The following is a 14,999-nucleotide window of genomic DNA, read 5'->3' as shown; positions in this document are numbered from 1 at the left end:
TCTGAGATTAAAGTAAGAATTCTGAGATTAAAGGCAACGTTCTGAGAAAAAAAAGTCTGAATTCTGAGAAAAAAAGTATAAATTTTGAGATTTAAGTCAGAGTTCTGAGAAAAAAGTTCTGAGAAAAAAAGTCAGAATTCTGAGTAAAAAAGGCAAAATTCTGAGATCAAAGTTAGAATTCTGAGAAAAAAGTAAAAATTCTGAGATTAAAGTCTGAATTCTAAGAAAAAAGTCAGAATTAAAAAACAAAACATTCATTTACTGTCATTGTTCTTTCAGTGGCCCTTATCCTCTTCTGCAGGATTGAAACATTCTCTTGTGAAATAAAATGTGATTTTTAAAGGGTGAATTTCACATCCTTTTGAAGCTCTAAGAGACAAAACACAAAACAAATCACAGAATGAATTTGTATTTATTAATAAAGTGAATACTGACACATGACAGAGACCAGACAGGAAAGCGTTTCCTGTTTTGATCTTGTACAATCTGAGAGTTAAAGCTGAGACTGAATTCGTTATTATCCTTTTTTGCTCTAAAAAGGCAACTTAAAGCTTCACAGTGTAAGACGGCTGCTCAGGAAACTCCTACATGGTCAACAAAAACATTACATTTTGGCAGCTGATGCACAGTGCGACTTGCAAGTGGAGAAAATATCCTCGCCAAGGCAGCATAAAACAAAGAAGGTGCGATTTAACAAAACAGAGCAAATCAAGAAACAAATGGGACGAAGAAATCTACTGCAGTCACAAAAAACAAAGACGTTAAGGGAGATTAAAAAAATGCTGCTACTAAACAAATACAAAACAATGAGGACAGAAATGAACGATATTTTCATGATTGTTTTTGCATCATCTGTTTGCAGGTTTAAATTTTTTCATCTTTCTGTGGCAGTTCTTCCTTCCTTCGTTTGTTATTTAAGCTGCATGGCTTAAATGAGCACTTTAATTGAAACAGACTAAAGTCAAAAAACGCTAGATTCATTACATAACACGACGATTTTCATCAACACCTTTCGCTCCTTAAGGAAACCTCATTTGAACAATAAATACACGTTAAAATCAAAACCTGATCCAAGTAGAGGCACGTTGGGAGATCTGACGGCACAAATGCACAAAATAAATAAACATGTTACAGACGTGTAACCAGATCACACACACACTCACACACACACACACACACAGATACAGTGAACAGACTGGATGATCTCAAGAGGCAGCACAAACGACACGACACGACGACAGAGTATTTAACACCTGGATGAGGTCCTATTAGAGGGCATAGCAACATCTGGATATCTGTAAATGAAAAGAGGGAGCAGTGTTGAGGAGCAGCTACTGTCGCATTACGTTGCGGTCAGTAACAGTTCTTCGTATAAATTTTACTTGCTTCTGGGTTAGAAAATGTAGAAAAAGACTTTCATGGTCAAACAGAAAAGTCCCTCACACATTTTAGTCTGGATTTCAGAGTTTTTTTAGTGGCCGCCGACCAAAGAAGTCCACTCGGGGAAATTGTCCATCCCTCCGGTCTCGTTCAGCTGCTGGTCTCCGTGAGTCAGAGTCAGTTTGTAGCGCAGGCGGACCTTACACTGAAGAAAACAGAGGAGAGACTTAGTTCAGACCGACCCAAGACACTCAACGCTGAAGGGAACAAAGAAGCAAACAAACAACTAACGGATGAAGAACCAATCTGGGCTTTAAAGGTTCAATAAAATCTGCAGCTACATGTTTATCCACAGGGAGGTCCTTGTCCAATATTGAGCATACGCCCTTTTATGCCTGCACAGAGAATACAAAGCGACGCAACAATGCAGCAGCAGGCACTAATGATGGAAACGAACAAACACTAAAATGTACAAATTTTTAATTCTTTATAAATGATGTCTGATGAGTAAAAAGCCACTAGCGTGTGGATGCATATAAACTCACCCTCTGAGGATTGGCCAGCAGCAGGACCTGTGAGACCGAAGGTGGAGGCAGGAGAGGGTTGTAAGGAGGTAGGTGTGTCCCCGAGGCAGGCTGGAGCTTCACTGACATGGTCTGCAAGACAGTTTGTAAAATGACAATGAGTTTGTGTGTCTGTAACTCATGAGAAGAAGCAGACTGATATTAGTGATGTGCGGATCGATACTGATGCAGGTTTTTATGCTCTAAAATCTTCAGTCATTCGAGGAAATGAAGGAACACGGAGGAAAGTAACTAAACTATTGAGTTGTGGCAACGTTGAACCACAACACAGAACACGAGGCGTTTATGATGAGGACAGAAGAGGAGAGCACAGGGTCAGAATTAAGATGCCAGTTTTCATTTTATAGTAGTATTTTCTCTTATTTCTATTTTATTTATCTTCTTTCCTTTTTTTTTTTAATGTTTGAAACATCATTTTCACATTTTGTATGATTGTGTCCCCTGGTTTTTCTGTTGTTGTATTTGCTTGACTATATAGTAAATGAGGCCACTACCTCAATATATCTCTAATTCAGTGTACTAAACTAAATACACATACAGACACAAAAGGGTGTATTTACACAAAGTATCGGTATCAGATGTATCGGTGTCGCCGATAACAGCCTGAATTCTACTCAGCATCGTGTCGGAAAGGAAATCCTGGTATTGAACATCATTCGCTGATATGCAGATCTGAAGCGTGTGCGTGTGTGTGTGTGTGTGTGTGTGTGTGTGTGTGTGTGTGTGTGTGTGTAGGGGGCGGGGGGGTGTATGTGACTGATGATCGTATCAGTTCCCAGTAACTCTGCTAGAGATTAAAACTGGTGAGATAAACCAGAGAGAAACCTCACGTAGTGTCAACTTGAAGCAGATGTGACAGTTTAACCCCTTTAGAGCAAACTCAGTAAAATGCTTGGAATCTCTAAATGTCGACCACAGAGAGTCATTGTAGGGCATAAGAAAAATGAAGCTATGATTTGAAGTAGTTTTTCTAGATGTACCACACACATTGGGGTGTATTTACACAAAGTATCAGTATGGGATCAGTATTGACGAGACCAGCCTGAAATTTACTCAGTATTGAATCCTAAAGAAAATCTGTGGTATCGATCACTAACAGAGACACAGCTCAAGAGATTGAAATACTTAAATACAAGATTAAGTTCTGTGAGTAACAGTGGCTACAAAAACCATAAGTGGTAAATAAACATATATAGACCATTAGCACATAAGTGCTGATTAGGACACTTGTCAACGTACATATTGTCACATTAGGCAACATTAGGACACTTGTTAAAAAAGTAACGCAATCACTGTAATGCGTTTTGTAAGGCATGACTCTACATTCATGAGATGGACACATGCTCATTACTTCCAGTTCGTCAGAGAAAAGGATACAAAGAACATTATAATTAAGTTCACTTTGAAACTAGACTGAATCCGTCTGGAGTGGCTCTGTCAGCAACTAATTATACCATGTGATCATCAAACTGTCTGGGTGGTTTTTATGTGGTGAAGGACATGAAGTCAATAGAGAGCACATCCACGATAAGCATTCGCCAGACTAAAAAACAAATCATCAAAAAAGAAGGAGGTCTGCACACTAAATAACAGAGGGAGCCTTAGGGTGTGGTAGGACAGAAGGGTAACGGTGGCAAAACTAAATGTCTCCGATTGGTTGTAGGACTATCAAATAGAGTGCAGAGGTATTTTCATTCTCTGTATCAGTTTGAAACACACCACAAAATGAAATTTCAGGCATTACCAGACTCATACTCTGATAAGAATTTAATCTGTCTACTCCAAGCAAGCAACAAGCAACAAACAACACATTTGAGAAACTAGAGTTTGAAGTTGAAATGCAGTTTTAAATTTTCACTCAATCAAAGCTGCACTAAAAAAAAAACAACTACAGATTTGTTACCTTAGGAACAGCGGCTTGAAACAGGAAGTCTTTAACATGGAGGGCAGATGTGTTCACTGCAGACATGACGACCACAGCGACTCCTGGATGACCGGGGGGGCAGTCTCTGGCAAAATGGAGCGACACGTGGACACCGGCCCGATCGTGCAGCGTGATCGGCTCCAGATGACCTACAAGGGACAACAGCAGGACAGTTACACAAAGACACGCTGCTGGCGTCTCTCAAAAAGCAGGTGCTGCCTGCAGCCTTTAGGGACATACTAGGTTTGATGGTTTCCACTGGAACAAAGATGGTTTTTAGTAAGTTCTCCTCCTGTTTCCCAGGAGATCCAGACACGTCATTTGGTTGTTTCTGTGACTTGGACGGAGATCCCGACTCTGTGAACTGCTGATTGTGGGGGACAGACCTGACAGGAGAAAAGACAGATCAACTACAATTTACATTTCTAACTGAAAATTCTTCTTTTCAAACCTTATTAATAAGTTTTACTGCCCTCCAGTGGCCACCATCAGTAACTACGGCTTCAAAACGAGAGTCAATTTGAACCTACTTAAATTCACTGAACAGTAATATTATTATGTGCATATCTAAACATTAACTTATGAACACTATCTAAATATATTTTATATTATTTTATTGATGTAAAGTTTCTACCATTCCTACAAAGACATTTTATATTTTTACAGCTGTGTGACGTTACTTTATGTGAATCATTATCTCTTTAATGCTTATGAGGCTCAAGCACATGTTATAGTTACGTAATATTCATCACTACATGCTTCAAACTCTGACTTTGTGTCTACAAATGTTAAAAGGTGGAGTTAAAGGACTGTCAGGTCTCTGCTTGTGTCCCGTTCTCACCAAATGTTTGTCCCGTTCGATGTGCCGCAATTCCCTCCACTCCCACGGGCTCTCAGGACAAGTCCTCTCCCTCCGTTCTGCTCCGTGTTCGTTATCTGAATGTCTCCGTTAAGCTGAAAGTACAGTTTAGTATTTTGTTACATGCATCTCTAAACAAAATACAGCTTTAAATATTTGCCCCAGACTCCAGCCTCACCTGCATCAGCTCCTCATAGTACGACTTTGACTTCTCTTGAGTCCGTTTTGAGACATTATACAACTCTGTAATTACACAACACAGCGCGGTTACATTGAGGAGCGCATTCGTCAGCGTTAGAGAAGCAAAGGAGAAATGAGAACGAGCGCAGGCCCACCCAATTCATTTAAACCGTGGTCAGTGTCCGAGTGGAAGGTGTCCTCCGTCTCAGAGAAGAAGACGGGTGAAGAGGATCTAAAGGCAGGAGGTGAATCGGCTTTTCTGTGAGTCGGCGGAGAGTCCAGCGCTGACAGATCGATGAGGTGGTAGCTCTTAATCTCCCTGGGACTCGTAGGAGCTGGATAAACAAAAAGAAAAAACGGATCAAACACGGAGCAGAGCCAGACACGAGGTTAAGGATTTCCCACGGGGCCTTAAAACACAAAGAGGTGGAACAAACTGAGGCCTACCGCTATTTTTTCTCGTCACTTCTTCACTTTTACTTCTTGATCTTTTGCCATTACACTCTCCTCGTACAATCAGGTTTTTGTAGGCGTTCACTACAAGCGTCAGCTCGTCGTTAGCCGCCAGGATCTGGGCCAGAGCAGCGTCATCGTCCATCGTGTCGCTGGCCAGTCGGAACAGGCTGGGCCTCAGCCGGTCGCAGCGCTCGTACAGAGCCTGGAGAGGTGAGAGGGATAAATAAATGTGATAAGGAGCATTTAATCACACTTGTACACAATGAGGGAATATCTGTAGATTAAAACTTCAGGCCAAGAACTCCAAAACTGAGAGATTAAATAGGGACCCCCTACTTAATATATGTGTTCTATATTAAACTTGGCCTAGTGCTATTCATAAATATACATTATTATTATTATCATTTTGCATTCAATATTAAGATACACAGGTTCAAATAATATATTTTTTTTATGTCAAACATGTGCAACAGTGGGGTATTTGAGGGGGAAAATTAAAAAGATATATATAAAAAATGTTTAATCAACCAAAGATTTTGTGACCCCCCTGCAGTACCTCTGGAGACCCCCTAGGGGTCATAGCCCCCCTGTTTGTTGAAGACCTATGGATTAGATGAACCCAATACTACTTTATTTTGTCTTAAATGTTACACTCTCTTCTGGAATTTTCTGGTTGTGTGTCTTTAAAATGGACATGAAATGGTCACTAAAACAACTGGCTCACTATCATCACAGAAGAAACCAAACCAAAGATTTACTGCAGCACTGAAGTGGGTATGAAACAAACAGAGGAACCAAGAGGTGTTTAAAAAGGCGACTGCTCATCTGAGTAGCTTCTTCAGTTCTAAGAAACTGGTGGGAAGTTGAGGTTTAATTAGGAAACTTGCTGGTCTTGTTTCTGTAAGAACCAGAAACTGGTGTCACTAATGCCATTAACGTCTGAATATTTATTCCATTTACCTCGGAGGGCGGAGGTCGACACTGAGAATGACGTCACAGTTATCAGCGTTCCAGTTACAAAAGTCTGAAAACTAGATGACCATGTCCATTAAAGCTCCTGTCTTGGCAGAATATAACTTGGTGGAAACTCGGTGTGTTCATTTTTTGAGTGCAGAGTGAAATTAAAAGTTTTTTTTTTTTAATTCTTGCTATAATGTCAAATTAAATTTAGTCTATTCAAGCTACACATTGGAAATGGAACAGATAACTTGAACCAACTCCTGGGTTTTTTACTAGAATTATTTACACATGAGGCAGAAATATATAAAAATATTCAAACGTTTTAATTGTTTAATTTAAATGTAGAAAAAAAAACACACTATTAATCACAGTTTGGCTGTTGTTTTTAGCCGTTTTTAGCAACGTGGGCATGTAGTTCAAAGGAGTTTTCTTTGTCCAAAGATAGCAACGTCAACATCTAGAGAAAGACATCTATGTCAAACTGAAGAAACGTTCTCCAAACAGCGGAGGAGGACTCAGATATTATCTGCCATCAGTTTTCAACCCCATTGAGACCGGAGCCTCTCACTGACAAGAAACTCCACATGACTAAGAACCTTCCCAGACAAACATGACAGAAACACGGACTCCACTCTGACTCCCACTCCTCATTTCAGAGACAGGCTGGTATGTTTGAGGAGGGCGATTCGCACACCAAACAGCAAACACACCTCAGAGCTTTGAAGAGCTACGTCAAGACCAAAGAGTGACGACTTGTCACCTGACCTCACGCCCCCTTGGACATTCATTAAGAACGTGTTATCAGGTCTGAACTGACCTGAGGAGTTCATGGAGCTCAGGGTCAACAACATTAAAGCAAAAATAAATACACTGAAACGATTTTCCTCAGAGGTATCTCTGTTTGCTTGAACTGTTAATCAGATAACCTTTGGCGTTAAGTATTTAGTATGTTTATTTTCAGTCAGAACCATCATGAGGAGCTAAATCATTTACTTTTGCCCCAACAATAACAAATAGGGACATTTACATTAAACATGTTTTATTTTACTGTATCTTTTACCTTATCAACAAATATACACAACAGACCAAAAGTTTGGAAGCAACATCACATTTGTACATAAAAGATCATAGTTCCATTGGTTTACTTTGCCACAAAATAGACATTATTATATAAAGAGTAACTTATCAGAAGACATTTTTACTATAATTATCAGGTATTTGAGTTTTTCTTGCTTAGACTTTGCTTTAACAACAACATGACATATACAAGGTATTCGTTCCACAAGAGATATATGCAGTGTCTCAAAATCCCCAAAGAATTTAAGTGAATAATTCAAACTGTGATTTGTTTTTTGTTTTTAAACTTTTGAACTAAAGTTGTGACTCTTGCAAATCTCCCCTACACCCTAAAACTAACCCCTTCATTTCTTTCTTTGCTGACATATATTCAGCTATGGTACCATTAATGTAAACCTAAAGGTAAACTGAGGAAAATGGTTCATACCAATAAAAGCAAAGTCTGATCATTTAGCAGTAAATACATCCCAAAATACATAGAACTCATATAACTTTTTTTAAGAAAGGCATTGGGAACAGTAACGTTAAGTTGCTTCCAAACTTTTTGCCTGTAGTGTATGCGTATAAAATGTCTGTATATAAAAATGTGCTAATAATCAAACACTTTGCAGCTCAGAAAAGCTTCAGGAGCTCAGCCATGTTTAGGGAGCTCATAGAAACAGTGATGTATCAGTTTACTGGACAGGCTGTGGCAGCTCGTGGCAGAACTCTGTGTAACGTTTGACTGAGTGTTTGTGTAATGACCAGCATACCTCCACGTCATCGCTGAGCTCTAACGAAGTTCCAGTAACTGCCTGCTGGTCCAGCAGCGCTCTGAGCTCCCTGGCGCTGCTCTCCACCTCCTTCAGGGTTGACTCGCGCTTCGACACTTTCTCAGCTTTCTCCTGCTCCTGTAAACAGCACCACACACGGGGAAGAAGTGAATAATATCCCATTCATAAAACTATTTAAGCTCCGGGTAAAGACGACCAGCGCTCCTCACCTCTTTCATGGTGCTTTTAATGAGCCTGTTGGCAGCTTCCAGGTCTTCGGGGCGGTTACTTTTCAATAATCTGGCTAAAAGCTGATGACACAGAAACACTTGTTACAACAGGAAACAACTAAGCAGACAACTTGTTACATACAAACACACACACACACTCACAATGGCCTTGTCCTCCTGGTCAAAAACAGACTCTGTGTTTCTTTGTGGAGGAGGAGCCATGATAAGTGTGTCTGGCAGTTTGGGATCTTCCTTCACGATACCTAAAACAAGAGAAACAAACATGAAGCAGTTTTAGCCGTGAGAAACTTAACACTAGTCCTTTGTATATCTATAAACATCACATGCACGCCTGGTTTAATTTGAACTTCCTGAGGCCCGAGCTCTTATTTGCTATGCATTTTAAATTTGTCCAGGGTATCTGGGATTAGTAGGACCTAGTGGTTTTAATTTATCGTTTTAAATGTCCTCATATGTGGACATAGGGGTTATTTTGCTGTATATTACAACAAAGTCCCCCAGTTTGTAAGAAATTATAAATTATCATTTAATTTCCTGAAACTGAGCAAAAACAGAATTGCAAACAATGAAATCCCAATGTCTTCAAACAAGTACTTGTTAATTAGTGACGTCATAGCTCGTTACTATTGATAAAATGTGATAAATTTGCGCGTCATATCAAACTAGAAAAGTTAATAAGCATAAATAAACAAGTTTCAGCCGCAGAATAGGATGAGGTTTTACACCTCATCCACTTTTGACCAGTGATCGGCTGCAGAATGAATCAGCCTACTATCATGTTCTAACTTGCTACCTACAGATGACAGACTAAAGCGTCAACTTATGAGGACAACAGGCCTAAATGAAGCAGAATAAGCTGCCACAAACCTAAAACTTAATGTCCCCGTATGAGGACTCAGGGTCTCGGGAGGTTAAGTGTTTCTCAGGACCTTAGAGCACAGACGTGAAAGAGACTTAATGGCTCTGTTGTTCCTGACCTTGTTTCTTGAGCATGTTGTAGGCTTCCCGAATCTTGGGCTCTTCATGAAGCCACAGCGTCCAGCCGTAGAGGACCTCGGTCACCCTGTCTTTAACTTTCTGCGGGGTCCATGCGCCGAAGTACTGCTCAGAGAGATCGGTCACGTCAGTGTTAATGCAGCAGAAAAGGCTGATTTTATTTGGGCAAATCCTCACATGTAAGAATTTTAAATAATGCCTTTGTACAGTCTGACATGTCTGTAATAACTCAAGATTTTTAGATTTGTATCAATAAATATAGCTTCATTATTGTATTTCACACATGTGATTTTTATCCAGACTATTTTTCAGGGGACTTTAACGTTTTTGAGGCCAAAGACCCCAAAACTGACAAGTAGGGACCCCCTACCTACTAGATGTGTTCTAAATTAAACTTGGCCTAGTGCTATTTTTAAATATACATCATTATTATTATTATCATTCTGCATTCAATATGAAGCTATCCAAATAATACACAGGTTCAAATAATAATTTTTTAAAATTTCAAACACGTGCAGTAGTAGGGTGACCAGGATCTTAGACTAGTGTGGCACTCGGTGTACAATGTACATTTATAAATAGCACTGGGCCAAATTTAATATAGCACACATACAGAAGGTAGGGGCTCCCTACTTAAACTCTCTAATCATTCTGGGGGCCCTTTGCCTAACAAACATTGAAAACCAATGCCTCATTTCCTTGCGTATAATATGCATAACTCAGCTGTGGCTAAAGTGGGACAAGGAACCCACAAGACACTGAATGACAGGATGCTCCCTGCGGCTACACTGGTTTATTATTCACTCGTCAGCCTCTGGGCTGATGTGGTACTGAAACCGTGAAGAGCTGTGAAGCACTACATAAATACAAGATCATTTACCAAATATGGCTTTTTTGGTTTATACTGTTTTCTTTTTTATTACATTTATATCTTATCTGATTTACAACTGTTTATGGAGACAGTCTCTGTATATGGAGTCAGCCCATATCTGATATTAACCACTGATAATTTCTAAATGTACTATGAAGGATTTCCACTAGCTTACATTTAGAAAAAAAGCTCACTAAGGTTAACATGAGTGTGTAAATAAATTAATGAAACTTGAAGAGACCTTAAAAACGCATTTAGTTTTATCCTGTGAGAAGCAGTTTGTGACTTTGGTTTCCGGAAGGGCTCCATAAAAACTATTTTTTTCTGACTGTAGTTTGTGTTTTTAAAACTAGGTGCAACTCAAAACCCAGTGATCACACAAACTGGTTATAGATAAAAGCAGATTCCTTAGACAAAAATGGGATTACTTAGACATAAATACCACTCCCTTTAAAGCATTTACATGTCTGTGTCACATTTTTACACAACAGAGGGAGAATTGTCTTTGATAAAGAGTGTGTATGTGTGCTACCACTGATTTCCAGACACTGAATTCAGGTCAAGTGAGCCTTAAGAAAACCTATTTAACTTAAAAGTTCAGTAAATGAATGAACATATGTTACAGTTTCAAGAGTTTTCTCCTTGTTTTTGGGAACACGTTTCAGTTTCACAGTTTAGAAAGAGACACTACCTTTGGTGTCAAGACTTTGATGAGCTCATTGAGAAAGCGAAACTTGGCGGCCTCGCTGTGAAACCTCTTGCCACAGTTGTTCATGCACGCTTCGAGAACCTGGAAAGCACCAATATATCTGGATCACCAGAAACTCTGAGAGAAGCGAAGGGGCGCGGCTGAAGGGAAGAACTTTTTGAACTTGTGCAGCACAAGAGAGAGAAGGGGAGAACAGATTTTGTCAGAGCATGCTTGTGGTTAACCACCTTTAAACGTCACATGACACGAGGCACATGGCCCTCGAGAAGCTTCTCCGAGGCCAATTTCCACAGAAAAGCAGCGGCTGGCGCTCCCTGTGATGCAGAGACCACGGGCTGCATGCTGTCACAGATGAGCCTGATGCAGATTAAACCCCTCATGTCGCTTTGTTCATGCGGTAAAAATTAGTCACGGATATTATTCACAAGACCACCCTCTTCCAGTGCTAACACAAAGACATTTCTTTTTCATCTGTATCTAAGGAGATAAATGCAGAATGTGACTGCTGAGAAAGAGCAACGTGTCCTCACATTAAAACTGACGATCAGCGATAAAAAAAAAAAAAAAAAAACAGGAAATTTTTAAATCGCATTTGGGTAATTTACAGATGAATAAGCTGTGCAGACGACAAATAAAACAAAAATGCGTTGTCTGCATCTTTTATGTAGAGGTAAGTACTTACAGTGAGAGCCTGCAGAGCCTCTCTCTCCCCGGGGGACTGGATTTTATGGGCAAGAAGACGGATTGCTACCTGTGGCCTGAGAGCAGAAAATGTTGAATCACATTATTAGAGACGGAACAGGCTGTTAGCGAACAATGCTACGCTAACAGCACAAGATGCAGAGATCACGTGGCTAAGTACCAACGCGACTTTTTTTAATGCATTTACACTGAACGAAGGAAAAAGGGGCCAAAAACAGAGAAGGAGCAACAGAGTTCCCCTTCACACTCGCACAATGGTGTAACTGACAAACTGTGATGGCAACGTGGATGTGAAGCAACTCTTCCCCAACGCGGCCTGCCTGCACAGAGCCTGCAGGGTTCTGCTTTGTGGTGCAGGTAAGAGTGAAGAAACTCATATTGCTGCTTACCCATCAGACTCTTGATTAACAAGCTGGTAGAAGCCCTGAATGCAGTCCCATCTGTCCTCCTTATTGTTTGGGTCCGTGGCCTGGTCTGGAAATACCAGAGAAACAGGTGAACACAGAGAGGATTATTTACTGAGGGCAATAAAAGACAGACCTTGTGTTAAGTTTAAGCGTTCAGTCTATAAAATGTAAAAGATGTTCATTATAATTTGTTCCTCTTGACCAGAGATCTCAGCTTTTCATATCTTAATGATCAGCTTTGACTTTCTGTCAGTTCCCCAATTTATGTTTGCGATTTCATTCCTGTTACTTGATTACCTTTTATTTTGAATTTTAACCATGTGATAACCACTCATCAGTTGAACCATCTAGTTTTTGACAGATCTGAAAACCTAAAGTAACAAACAGAGGATGGTACTTCTTCTTTAAACCAACTTGGCTGGATCAACGTGGCCATAAATGGGAACAAGAGCGCTGTTCTTGACACTTCATATTACTACCAAAACATTTCACCAAGTCGTATTCTTATCTTTAACTTCTGTGTTTCTCCCAGTCACCATTCACACTTTAAAGTTTAACCTCTAACCTGGTTTTCTTGTATCCGTCACAACCTTTTCACACCCTCATTTCCTTTTTTTTTTTCCACAAGCTTCTCTACGAAGACGATTAACAGGTCAAAGCATCATGAGCTGCACATCAGCTGACTGCACCGGCACATATCCCCACATAGTGTGCTTCACTCTTGACAGTTTAAGTATATTTTGCTGGATATACTGGCACACTTTTACTTAAGTAACATTTTTAACACAAGTCTTTGACCTGTATTTCACTGAATTATATTTGTACTACAGCATAAGTAAAGAATCTAAATACTTAAATCAGCACAGTCACTGTGCAAAAAGAGTTTAAACTGTAAGTAAGAAGTTTGACTATGTTGCCCTCTCATTGTACCTATAATATGTTATCATTATTAACATGGAGCAGCTTAAACTCCTTAGCTTCAGCATTAGCTGATGCTGCAACTTTTCTTACCGTCAATGTGAAACTTATTCATGACAAACAGCTTTAGCTGAATTGCCATATTTCCAATTTCACATGTGGTGGTGGTAAAAACTGTTCACATGATATAACACATATTTGAATCCCTTTCCACTTCCTTCTCTCTTCCTTCTCTCGTCTTAAATTTTCCTGATGTTTAACTGCAACCGTTGCTAAAAACATTAAGACATTTAATTATAGTTTCCTACCATCGTGCGCGCGCGCACAGCAGGAGCCCAGACACAACACACACAGTTCGCTGCGATTCTCGCGAACGCGCACCGAGAAGCACTAAACGACTTCCTGTTTAGGCACTTTCTGCACGAATCTCAAACTTATTTCTTTATATATATATTTTTTCTCACTAAAGTTACAATAAACCAACAAGCCGAGTTGCTGGATGCACATAACACGCCTAACTGCGCCTGTTGGTGTCCAACTGAGGCGGGGAGATGACCGTGAATGTGCCGCTGGTGGAAATCCAGCGGTGGGTCGCGACAACAAGCAGTAAAAGCCTGGAAGCAACGAACAAATACACTTTTCTGGACTGCAATTGTTCTTTTTTCACTTACTGAGCCATGACTCGATAGTTGCCGGGTTGTCACCGCTCGCCATTGCCGTCCGTCCGCGTCCTCCTGCCGATGCTGCGCGTCTCTGTGAGGGAAGCGGAGGACGGAGGTGTCAAACTGTGTGGACGGTGACATGTGACACTCACGCCCCATCAGTCACACTCCTGACGCTGTCACCACGTTACACCCCTCGCAGGACGCGTAGCTTTCATTTACTTCAGGCCCCATAAGTAGCCCGATCTAATCTCAAGAGGACATATTCACATCTAAACCTGGAAATATAAGCTCCATTCTCTCCTCCGTAGTTTGAAAGCACAGAAATATGACAGACAAAGACCTCCTCTAGCTTTTCTCACCTACTCCTTATTTTTCCACAGGCTGAGTGGGTTGACTTGTAAAGCAGGTCAATGTGTAATGAGAATAATCAATTAACGGTGCTCCTCCTCAAAAATATTTCCCCTGATGCCTTGCTTTCACTTTTGATACAGGTTTCGATACCGCATTTGATTTGCAAAGGAGTGATATTTGTATAATCAATCTAAATACTTCATTCACCATAGTTATTCCTATGTACATATTTAATGTGGAACTTGTTACTCACCTTGAACTGCGAGTAAACACCTACTATATGTGTGCTATATTAAACTCTGTCTGGTCTTATTTATAAATATATATTATCATTTTCATTCCGCCTTAATCTACCCCTTAACTAAAATATGTTGGATTCATGTTAATGTGTGTTTAAATATATATATAAAATGTCTAATCAACCTAAGATCTTGCGACCTCCCTGCAGTGCCTCCGCGGACCCCCTAGGGGTCTGAGACCCCCCTGTTGAAGACCTATGTCTTACGTGATACATTTAAATATCCATGATTGAGGTTATTCTGCAGCATAACATCCAATCATTTTTAAATTTTAAATCATTTAAGATGTTGAACTTTTACTTGTAACAGAGTATTTATACTCTGAATTGCTACTTTTACAAAAAATATGACACATTTACATATATTTGCTTTAACAAAACCACTTGTTTTCATCTGTTTTTCCTGGATTTTTATGCATTTACGTTGTTATTACAGATCTGACAAATATGGTGCATGTGACGAAAGGAATAATAATTAACGCTCTTTATCATTGTTTCATATCTAGAGTATTTTCCCCTCTTTCGCCTGCACACCTGTACATCGACATTCATGAAAGCCGTTTTTCTCAAGTAAAACGCGATAACATTTGCATAAAAACACCAAGGTACTTCCCATCCCTGTGTGCACGGTGTCTGAAGGCGGCGCCGTGGATTCTCAC

At 40.0% G+C, this 14,999-nt stretch overlaps 1 protein-coding gene across 2 annotated transcripts; it reads right to left on the bottom strand.

The window, feature by feature from the left end:
• Positions 1–393: 393 nt before the first annotated feature.
• Positions 394–14,407, bottom strand: LOC125003818 (ADP-ribosylation factor-binding protein GGA3-like). 2 transcript variants are annotated; one of them, XM_047578020.1, is made up of 17 exons: positions 13,698–14,407; positions 12,091–12,175; positions 11,682–11,757; positions 10,982–11,080; positions 9,401–9,524; positions 8,565–8,665; positions 8,403–8,483; positions 8,173–8,310; positions 5,375–5,585; positions 5,083–5,262; positions 4,926–4,990; positions 4,730–4,842; positions 4,129–4,274; positions 3,868–4,037; positions 1,926–2,036; positions 1,444–1,585; positions 394–1,295 (listed from the first exon to the last, which is right to left on the bottom strand). In XM_047578020.1, exons 1-16 carry the CDS (start codon positions 13,738–13,740, stop codon positions 1,472–1,474), a joined length of 1,857 nt encoding a protein of 618 aa, XP_047433976.1. In that variant the 5' UTR covers positions 13,741–14,407; the 3' UTR covers positions 394–1,295; positions 1,444–1,471. The 2 variants fall into 2 exon arrangements, with proteins under 2 accessions (XP_047433976.1, XP_047433975.1); XM_047578019.1 differs by having other exon boundaries at positions 394–1,585.
• Between the last annotated feature and the right edge of the window lie 592 nt (positions 14,408–14,999).

Source organism: Mugil cephalus, chromosome 2, assembly GCF_022458985.1.
Source record: "Mugil cephalus isolate CIBA_MC_2020 chromosome 2, CIBA_Mcephalus_1.1, whole genome shotgun sequence".
NCBI classification, from domain to species: domain Eukaryota; kingdom Metazoa; phylum Chordata; class Actinopteri; order Mugiliformes; family Mugilidae; genus Mugil; species Mugil cephalus.
Note: the sequence above shows the minus strand (reverse complement) of the source record. Positions and strands in the feature narration are given on the sequence as shown.